The sequence below is a fragment of the Bidens hawaiensis genome, unplaced genomic scaffold (assembly GCF_021521415.1).
Source record: "Bidens hawaiensis isolate Kalapana, Puna unplaced genomic scaffold, B.hawaiensis_p1.1 tig00045888_1, whole genome shotgun sequence".
NCBI classification, from domain to species: Eukaryota; Viridiplantae; Streptophyta; class Magnoliopsida; order Asterales; family Asteraceae; genus Bidens; species Bidens hawaiensis.
In genome coordinates this window covers 105,110-116,508 of record NW_027498155.1, presented here as the reverse complement: position 1 = coordinate 116,508, position 11,399 = coordinate 105,110, and the positions used below count along the sequence as shown (strand labels likewise).

The window sequence follows — 11,399 nt, the reverse complement described above, 5'->3', positions numbered from 1 at the left end:
GCACAAAGGCTCATGTTATTAATGTTGGGATCCTTAGGTGTGACAATGGATGATGTAAAATGGGCAAGCATACAAGGAACATCACCAGCTTTGCAACTAAACTCATACCCATCATGTCCAGATCCAGACCGAGCCATGGGTCTAGCGGCTCACACCGATTCAACCCTTCTAACCATCCTTCACCAAAAACAACACAAGTGGACTCCAAGCACATAAAGAAGGAACCGGTTGGGTCACAGTCCCACCTATACACCATGCACTTGTTGTCAATGCAGGTGACCTCTTTCACATAATATCCAATGGTTTGTACATAAGTGTCATGCACCGAGCCATGGTGAACCGAACCCAACACCGCTTGTCAGTGGCTTATCTTTATGGACCACCTTCCAATATTCAAATCTCACCTCTTCCAAAACTAACAGACAAAGATCACCCTCCTCTTTACCGTCCGGTTACTTGGAGCGAGTACCTTGGTGCAAAGGCGAAACACTTCAACAAAGCGTTGTCTATGGTCCGGTTATGTGCACCTATCAATGGATTCACCGATGCAAACGATCATAGCGGTGTACAAGTTGGTTGAATACTTAGAATAAGTGTAGATAATGTTTGTATGAAAAGAGAGAGCATAAAGAAACAAACAAGTGTTTTTGGATCTTTGTCTTGATGTAAGATTATAAATGCATTAAAGTATCGAGTAAACGACACACGGCCGACACATTTGTGCCCCGAATAAGAAGGAAGATCCTCTCCAAAGAAAGATCAAATTGGCTAAATCATTGAGTCTAATACAGGAGGAAAAGATGCTTCAAGTTATTAACATTATCATAAAATCCAATTTGAAAACTACCAAAAACTGATGAGGCAAAACCTCCAAAATGGAATATAGATTTGAAGTAGAAGCAAATTGAAAGTTAAAGAATGTGAGGTCATGGTTATTTGTCTGTCTGCATTTGTCCATTTCATATATATTAGCCACATAAATGAGTATTTTTTGGCACATGCATGATGCATATGGTCCTTACTCTTAGCCAATAACACCAATGTATATAATTATATATCATCATCCCTCCTGAAGGGAAAGTGTTAGTTTTTATAGTTTGGTTTGCTACAAAAATCCACACAATGTTACGAGACGTTAGATCCGGTTCTAATCTTTTTGGAGCCGAGGGTCTCTCTAGAAATATCCTCTCATTGATAGAAGTAAAGTGTTTGCTTAGATACCGTCCTCTCTAGACCCTATCAATAGATTTTGTTATTTGTGGGGTTTACTGAGTACGGTTTTGTTGTAAATTCAGTTCTAATCGGTTTTGTTGATAGTATTGTATCATGTCGGTTTTCTCTCACTGGGTTGTTGATAGAATTGGATATCGAAATAAATACAACCGAAATGAATTAGTGATAAACACAATAATAAAGGAAATGATTTTATTGATAATGTGTATGTGAATGTGATTGATGATTTACGAATAACCGGAGAGGGGTATTTGTACCCTATTTATAATTGTCGAAAAAGGCTATAGGTATAGAGCATGGGGTGCAGCCGCACCCTAAAATCTTTTTTTATTATTTTTTTAGTATGTTTGACTGAAACTAAAAAATTATTTAGATTTTTAAAATTATACAAATATAATTATATAAACTGATTATAAGCTAATTAAAACATGAAACAACTAAACTAATTTTTACAATTAAACTTCATTTTAAACGACACTCTTTAACTAACAACTAAATCCAAATAATAACCAGTTTTTAAAAAATAAAGTGTAAATATCATTTAACCCACCTATTTTTGTATAAAAAAATGAAAGAGCGACACGTTTTATTAACCGCACATACCCACAAGTCATCCTTTCAAACGAAAAAGTTAATCGACGATTTTGCCAAGATGTCTACTACAACCGATTGTAGGGTTGTAATTAATGAGTAGGTTTTGGGCTTAAAACAATTAAACAAAAAAACATAAAAATTTAGATTTTTAGTTTTAGTTATAGTTTTAAACCATTCGAAAATATGAATTTAATTTTGTAACAAAAACCAATAATTCTATCAAGGCTCTAAACCCATTATTTTTTAAACCTATTAGTTGTATTACGGGAGTTGATTGTCGCAAATAAAAAAGAAAAAAAAAATACTCGTCTCACAACAGAAAATTGTGAATGTTTTGAAACCATGTATATATTCGCGTATTCTTTAACGAAAATATTCTGATCTCAAATTTTATGACTAATCACAAGAGGATGTTTAGGCAATTTCGACCGAAGATTAACGATAGTTTGCGACCAGACATCACTGCTTTGGCATATGTTTTGCACCCACCCAACTGTTTTATGACCGGTGCTTTAGTGACCGCTTTTTAGCAACGTTGTGACGGGATGTTTAACGACTGTTTTCAACGACATTCTAGTGACAATGATTTTATGACAAAAAGAACATGTTTTTTCATTACAAAATTCCCATGTTACATAATATCCAAATATTATCCAAATTTCTTAAGTTATCCACTTTATAATCCAAGACATAAAACAACAAATATCCAAAATATCTGGACATGATAGCTATGTAAATTAAGTTGTAAACAAAATGTTGGAGATAATGAAAGCTTTCGTGCTGCTTGTTGTAATATTGTTGGAAAAAAATATGTCTCATAGTCACGGTCGAAAGAAATCATTACTTGACAACTTACATTATAATAGCGATAAGAATCAAGTGTTTATAACTTTATAACGATTTTACATTATAAAAGCCCTTTTATATACCATTACACAAAAAACAATGTCCCATTGCCCCATGTATGGTGTGGTCGTGATTATGATGTCATCTGCATAAACTACTACAGTCTACAAGTATCCTTTAACCTTAACCGATTTATAAAGAATACAAAGTGAATTAAGTGATCTTATGCACTATGTACAATCCCGAACTACCCCATAACACTAGAAAATTGACCAAACCATGCTCTAAGAGACCGCTTAAAGCCAATAAAGAATGACGCGATTTGCTTACCTTCAAGACCTCCAAATGTAAAATTGGCGCTCCATATATACCTCATCCTCAAAAACACTAGGAAGGCACTCTTCACATCAAGTTACTGGAACGGCCAATGACTAACGACTCAGAGAGCAATACAAATGTACACAGATTGTATTTAAGCAACCGAAGACAAAAGTCATCATAATCAATACCATATTACACTTAGCAACCAGTCAAATTTTGGGCGATGTGTAGAACCATCAGGGTTTACTTTGATTGTGAATTTGTGATTACCCAACTACAACCGACAATATTTTTACCAAGACGAAGCGGCTTTAGATTAGCCCCCGCAGGTCTTCCACAGTGAACTAAGGACGTGTTTCGGCATACACTTAGGTAAGCCATAGTAAGAAGACTTAACCACCACCAGTACCATTATAACTACTCATGCCGTTCGTATACAACTTCATTTTACAGCAATAACTATCGTGTTTAGGAACACAATCTGTATCTACTAGGAAAATTCAGCATGAAATGAAGCATCAACCAAAATCCAATAAGAAAAAACGAAACATGTCCCGAACGCATCCAAAAACGCCTCAGGGTACAAAAAGGTCTCAACAACAAAGAAACCCACCAGATAACCTTTAATAAAACAAACCAGACATACCCGTGCCCCCCTTTTTCGCCCATCAATATCTATATCATGAGTATACAAATAATAAACCGTAATAAAACAAGTACCCTGTCCTGCATAAAAACACAAGACCAACAAAGAGACATTTAAAATTAAACAAAATCAAAAAACCTCCAGCCTCATGCAGCAGCCTCGGGCTTCTCTGTTTCCATAGCCGATGATGCGTCACAACTCTCGCCATTATTTAAGCATCCGGGTTCGGGTTAGGGCCTGTGCCATTCTCTGCCCCTTCAAAAGTCTGCTCGCCTGACTGAGTAGGTGCAGGTGATGCTGGTGTCTCGGGAGCAGTTGCCTTTGGTGGGGCCGGCTTAGGTTTTGTCATTATGGGCCTGCAAACCCTGTATACATAGAACAAAATATTATTAGTTAAATATTATTGTGCTTCAACGAAACATCATCAACAACCACCAGAATTCTTTTTATATTACCTGTCGAGTGTTTCTGATTTCTTTTTAATATCAGATGATAGAAGAACCGTATCAGCATGCTTTGGAAGCGAGTCTTGTAGTTGCTTTTTCTCCCTCAACCAATTTTCTACTTCTGAACACTCATTCAACACCTGTAAAGTAGCACCCAAGTTAAAATATAAAATATTAATAACGCGACTAACGTGAATTCGTTACACATAACTTAGCAATAATTACCTTTTGTTTCTCATTCAAGTCGATGTGTTCATAAGCGGAATCATTAGAAGCTGCAGCCTGTTTGTACCAGTTAACGTAACTGACGAGTTGATCGACAATGGATCCACGTTCTGAGTGCTCCTTGTACCGGTGTTCTATGGGATCACCTTGCTGAAATTGTTTTGCCAGGGTCAGATGAGAGAGCAGTTTAAATATCATAAGCAAAAAAATGAAGGGAAATGTTAAAAAAGTAACCTTTTTGAGCTCGTCAAGCTTGGCAACATATACACCTTTAGTTTCATCTTCACCGTCTTCATACAACCAATCTTCTGTTTCTTGAAGCTTAGCTATAAATGCTTCTCTCTCTGCTTCCTTAACAAACTCGTGCAGTTTATCATGCAGCTGAACAAAAAAACATGTGTGGTCAGTATATTTAACTTTATATTATAGTACTGGAAAATAAAGTATATATAATTACCTTGTTCCTCATGTCATAAACATAGGCTTCAACAGCATTCTTTTTGTCTTTTGTTTCTTCCATAACTCGGTCCTGCAAGGCCATTTCAAACTCTTTTTCCACTGCCTTCTGCAGCTCTGCAGAAGGCAATGACCCATAAACCAACTCTGAGACGGGTATGTTTGACTTCTTGACTTTTTTCTTTGGAGCTTCCACCTGCATGACAATTCATCAATTCATTAGTAACAATAAAAGAGCATGAAAATAAAATGTTTTTTTATTAATGCAAAATAGTAGAGCATGCATTTCACTAACCTTTGCATCAGTCTCCATCTGAGCAACATTATCTCCTGTATCTGAAACACCATTCTCAGCCCCAGGGGCATCCTGCATGTTTACATCGGTATCATTTGTTGGAGGCTTATCCAAATCCATCTTTGTTGTTTCTTTCGATGGTTCTTTCGTCACTGGAACATCAATTTCTTCTTCTTCAATAAGCTGTAATGATGTAAATCAATCAGAAAAGTTTTGTTACAATTCAAACACGAAAAGCCAACAGACCTAAAAGAATTGATTATCTGAAACTCCATAATAAGTTAACAACCCACCTGTGCAGATTCAACAGAAACAATTCCATGCAAATTCAAACGAGCTTTAACCTTCACCTTAGCGCGCTCACCTTTTGCTGCTTGAAAAGGACCAATCTGTGCAAAACCATTCGCATAATAAATTAGAATACGATTAGAGATCAAAACAATTGAATCTTTGATCAATATTTACCGTGTAAGTACTGATTTTTGGTGGAGCCTGTAACTCACTGACATCTGCATATTGTAGGTCAACTGTAAATGTACCAGACCTGAAGAAAGTCAATGCCTTCACACTAGGAATTGCATTTCCCTTTGGAAATACAATACTGCTCTGTTGATTCTCCACATTTCCATTCTGAGAATCTTGGGCGGTACCTTTCCATGTCAAAGAGATTGGAAAGGGAAAGCTCTCTTGTACCTTAAAAAACAATCCAAAAGTTCAAATTAGGTTCGGTTCTTTCATACAAAACAAAACTGACATGAAAACAAAAGTCACTTGTCATACCTGAAACTCTCTAACTTTGAAGGTGGGACTAAGAATGGCACATTCCAAAGCACAACCTTTGGATACACACTCACTTGCATTCATTGTACGCCTTGGTTCTTTCCCAAAAAATTCTGTCAAAATCTTGATGACAGCTGGCACCCTAGAACCAGAACCGACAACCTCAACAGCATAAATATTGTCCACTGTAAGTTGAGCCTCTGAAAGAGCCTTCTCAAGAGGTTTCTTCACACGTTCCAATATTGGGGCGCTAATTTGTTCAAAGTCATCTCTCTTTATAAAACCTCTGACATCCTTGTCATCCATCAAGCACTCTATGTTCATAGGTGCCTCGGGATTTGCACTGAGTACCTTCTTCAGCTTTTCACATGCAGCACGAAGCCTTAAACAAGCCCTTACATTCTGCAACACATCAATTTTGTACTCTGCCTTGAACTTTTCAGCAAAATGCTGGAACAAAACCTCATCAAAATCCCTACCACCAAGACACCTATCAAAAGAATGAGCCAAAACCTTCAATTGGCCTTTCTTGAAGCCTGCTATGCACACCTGCATGCTAGCATGTCCTATGTCAACAAAGGCTACATTGATCTGTTCATTCTCAGGCAAGTCTGTCTTGTAAATTCCATAAGCTAAAGCAGTTGCAGTTGTTTCATGCATCAACCGTAAAGGATGCAAGCCAGCTATAGTTGCTGCATCCATAACAGCCCTTCTTTGAAGATCAGTGAAGTAAATAGGTATCCCAATGCAGCAATCCACAACTGCTGAAATCAAATTCTTCTCTGCTATCGTCTTCATGTTTGAAAAAACCATACCCATAACCTGGGTAGGGGTAAATGATCTTGTTTCCCCAAGATACTGTGCATTGATTAATGGGAAACTATCAGGTCCTTCGGTTACAGAAAAGGGCAACGACTTGAGATCCTGCTGCAACTCCGGGTCAGAGAAAGGGCGACCTATCAACCGCTTAATCTGAGAAATGGTATTCTTAGGGTTCATCATACTGGTTGCAGCACCAGCTGTTCCAAGAAACCTCTGTTTGTCTCCAAAACACACAAGGGCAGGAGTCTCACGCTTTGACTCGTCATTAAGAACAACATCAATTCCCCTTTGTCTGGCAACTGCCACAACACAACTCTCGTTTCCAAGATCAAATCCGACCACACTCATCTTTGTTGAGTAGTGTAACTTGTTAAATCAATACGCTACTTTCTGCCACAAGAATCAACCTTAATGTCACATGAAATAAACACAGGTCACAAAAAGTATATGACGCATACCCAAGTCCGTGTGATGTGATAATAAGATGTCATCAACTATGTGATAATTTATCTATATAGATTGTCAAATGATGCAGCTTGAAAATTATAGGTTCATTTTTTATAAGCAAACAGTAAAGCCTAGGATAACCATTAACTACTTAACTCGAGCGAAAGATTCTACAGCAAAAAAAAACATCTACTGTTGCCTATGACATATACGGTTTAAATGTGAGCAACTTTTTTTATTGTTACAAATTTAACATCAATCTGCGATAAAATCTTTATTTTTTCGACAACACGACGTCACATACATAATCAAGCATAGCATATTAATGTGACTCAGCCAATAACCGTAACTAATACACCAAAAAATCTACAGCAACAAATTAGCATCTACTACTACCTCTAGCATATGCAGTTTAAATTAAGCATGAGCATTTTTCACTGACCACCGGTTTTTCATGTATTCAGTATCATTACCTTCAGTTTCGATATTTAACTTAAATTAAAAAATATAACCGACTGTTACGGCCGATCCAAATTTGACATCAACAGTTTATAAACCAAATGTAATAACTTCTCAGTCCGTACAAACTATCATGACCTCACATACACTATCAATAACCGTAACTAATACAGCAAAAAATTAGCATCTACTACGACCTCTAACATCATTATCATCGTACTCAATATATCCCACCAATAGCAAAGCTATGGTAGGGTCTAAGGAAGATAAGATGTAGACAGCCTTACCACCTCTAACATATGCAGCTTAAATTAGGCATGAGCATTTTTTACCGACCACCGGTTTTTCATGTATTCAGTATCATTACCTTCGGTTTTAGTATTTAGTTTAAATTACAAAATCTAACCTACTGTTACTGCTTATCCAAATTTGATATCAACACAACTTATTTTTTTTATTAAAAATAATAATAAAATAATACCATGACGTCACATACACTATCAATAAACTTACATTAATCAGATTATTCAAATTCAGATTCAACCAGTAACCCTAACTAACACGTCAAACACAAACATTCAACAATTAGATCTTCGATTATATCACATCAGCAATGCTAATTGCTAAACCTAAAACACACCTGGTAAATCTGTACGAATCTGTAAAAACCTAAAACATTATAATAATATTATTACTATTATTATCCATCAGATCAAATCAAATACAAGTAATTGAATCTGATTATGATATGATGAGTTGTAGGATAGAGATCGTACCACGATAAGACGTAGATCGAGTTGCGGTGGACTGACAAAAAGATGGAGGCGAGTAGGGGTTTGTGTAGAATTTTTCAGAATAATATTATTATTATTATTATTATTAATATTATTATTGTGAGATGGATGAATATGTGTGTTCCATAAAACACCTTCTAGAAAGATCTTTTTTACTTTAAGTTGGGCTTATTATTGGGTAGTAGGTGTGTGTGTGTATGTATTGGGTTTTGTTTTGTTTTGTAGCCCATTATTATGCTTTGTTTTGTTGATTTTTTTAGTTTATAAGGTTTTGTGGAGTTTTATTTTTAAGTTTTTGGGATTTTTTAACGGTTAATTTATGACATTGTCCTGTTAACAGGATACGACATTGGTTTTAACAAATTTGGATTTGAGCTTAACATGTTTCGTGTTTTAAACACGGTGATCTATTTAAAACATGTTTAAATTAGTGTCATAACAGGTTAAAGACATGTTAACATGTTAGTAACATGTGTAGATTTTTTTATTTTATATATGTACAGACACACTCCTAAAGTCTTAAACCTAATGTCTGTCAAAACCCGATATGATATTTTTTATGAATGTTATGATTTGCTTCTATGGTTTTTTGTTTCAACTATGTTATGGATTTGTCGTCTTTTGTTTCAAGTATGTTATTAATTTGTGATTTTTTGTTTCAAGTATGTTATGGATTATCTGTTAATTAAGATATTTATGCTCATTTTGAAAATTTTGGTTTTGTTACACATGCATTATTTATTGAATCTTTAAACAGGTCCCTTGACGGGTCTTAACAGGTTAACCTGTTACTAAACATGTTTGTGTCCGTGTTTGGAAAAAATGACACGATTAGTTATCGTGTCGTGTTCGTGTTTAGCACTACTGATCATCGAGTCTTACTGTGTCGTGTCCGACATTTTATGACAGCCCTACTATTAGTCGATAATTATATGTCATTGCCATTGGTAATTTAGCTAATGGCAGTTTTACCTTCATTTTTATCCATTTTCAGTTAGCCATCTTTGTTTACCTGCCGAGCTTATTACCAGACAAATGATGGTGACATGGGATGCCTTTATCAAAATAATTATCAACCTAAGGAGGAATTCGGAGGTTGCCATATTGGACAAGACTGGGATTGTAATGGTTGTGAATTGAAGATGATATAAAGCAGGGTCGGCAACCACACAGGGCCCACTTTCTCGAATGGCTCATGATTGTTTAAAAACGATATGTATATATGTAAATTTATTTTATAGTGGAAGCATATAAAATGACTCTATGGTGTAATGGAAAGAGTGTTGGTCTATAGGGCAATTATAACCGATAGAATTATAACCAGTCTCATGGTAACCAATAGAATACTTCAACAACCCTTGATAATTTCATGACGTTGCTAAAGTGTGTAACACTAGAGTTACATGAGAAAGCACACGCAACATTAAAAACGCGAATAGGCTAATTAGCATAAAATGTGGCAGTCACATATCCTTATAACTTTTCTAGTGGTATTGTGGTTGATGATGACATGGAAGCTCGGGTTTTGGATCTTCTAAAGCATGAAGTTGGATGTTTAAGCCCGAGTTAAAACACGGTATCTTCTAAGGAACCGGTGATTAAGAGTTTAAGACAATTCCGAAGTATCTTGGCAATCATCTCACATGTGTTACTCCAAAGAACAAAGTTGGGGACGTTGGTTTGAACTCGAATATGAGAAAGATGAATATAAAGGATATTGGGCACTTGAGTAAGAAAGTGGCTCGCAATGATGCAACCGACACGCCAACCATGAGAAAACAAGTTTGGATTCGGCGGTGTCAAGTACCCAACTTACGTGGGAAACTTGGCAAGCAAACATGTACTTAAACCACCATAAACGAATATCATGCACAACCTTGTTGAAGACCTTACATTTAGTGTTATATGAGAGGCAACCCGAAAAACTTTGTGGTTGTGCTTAGTTATATATAAGTAAAAATAGAAGTGATGTTTTTTTAAGGAAAAAAGTCTCAAGGCAATACACATTGGGGGGGGGGGGGAGAAAATAACGGGCGAAAATTCTCAGGGTATCATGTGGAATAACTTAATTGATATGGTGTCGAAATATTGGTGCATGGTCAAAGCTAAATGTGGTCTTGTGAATCCTCAAACAAAGACTTGAGGGCGGTAAACCTATGTGATGATAGTTTATAGTTGCTTGGTTTCTTATTAAACCTTACATATTTTTAAGTTGCCTAAGTTGCTTGGTTGCTTCTTGTATGTGTTTTTGAGTTGTCTAAGTTGCTTGATTGCTTGTTGTATGTGTGAAAAGGGTGAAGATAAGAAAGTGCCAACATTGAAGACTACACACCGAGAGCAACTATCATCGACTGCGATTGCTCATCATTCTTGTTTGGTGATTTACGAGAAACGTGATCACTATCTCTTAAGATTAGTGAAACGTAGGGCAATCACCACATTTGATTAATGAAACATTTGTACAAAGTTATCACTCCCTATAAGCTAGTGAGACGCTTAGTGTATCAGTGATCTCTTCCGGTGAACATAAATGTTAGTAAAGCAACTTACGATTAGAAAAATCGATGAGAGGACAAATAGTGAATTCGTTAACATCCATGTGAATCTTTATATACCATGGAACCTACAAACCAATTCTGTCATGTTTATTCCTTAAACCATCTACTAGTTGCACAATCAACTTCTTTAGTTATAATTGTGATAAACAAATCTAAAGATCATGTTGTTTCGTTTTTCTATTCTTTTACAAAGATTATAAATATAATGTATAAAAAAATGTTAGCATGTTTTGATCAGTATAAAATAACAAAAAGTTGTGTCTCATTAGAGTTCATCTATACAATGAACAATATAACAATGTATTCAAAAAACTGAAATTCGGAGTTGTATAAACTTTGATCATATTTAACCATTTAAAACATTAATTATACTTATGTGAATTAAACAAAAATGTCAGGATGGCCGAGTGGTCTAAGGCGCCAGACTCAAGTTCTGGTTCTCGTAAGAGAGCGTGGGTTCAAATCCCACTTCTGACA

At 35.9% G+C, this 11,399-nt stretch overlaps 1 protein-coding gene, 1 non-coding gene and 1 pseudogene across 2 annotated transcripts; 2 read left to right on the top strand and 1 right to left on the bottom strand.

Moving 5' to 3' along the window:
- Positions 1-3: 3 nt before the first annotated feature.
- Positions 4-722, top strand: LOC143595929 (gibberellin 3-beta-dioxygenase 1 pseudogene; annotated as a pseudogene).
- A 2,787-nt stretch (positions 723-3,509) lies between these two features.
- Positions 3,510-8,421, bottom strand: LOC143595939 (heat shock 70 kDa protein 15-like). Its single transcript, XM_077074831.1, has 10 exons — positions 8,347-8,421; positions 5,843-7,071; positions 5,528-5,755; positions 5,356-5,451; positions 5,063-5,245; positions 4,769-4,963; positions 4,546-4,692; positions 4,312-4,461; positions 4,096-4,226; positions 3,510-4,005 (listed from the first exon to the last, which is right to left on the bottom strand). The coding sequence occupies exons 2-10, from the start codon at positions 7,010-7,012 to the stop codon at positions 3,852-3,854; spliced, it is 2,454 nt and encodes an 817-aa protein (XP_076930946.1). The 5' UTR covers positions 7,013-7,071; positions 8,347-8,421; the 3' UTR covers positions 3,510-3,851.
- Positions 8,422-11,315: 2,894 nt separating this feature from the next.
- Positions 11,316-11,399, top strand: TRNAL-CAA (transfer RNA leucine (anticodon CAA)). The gene has a single exon. It is a non-coding gene; the product is annotated as a tRNA-Leu (tRNA).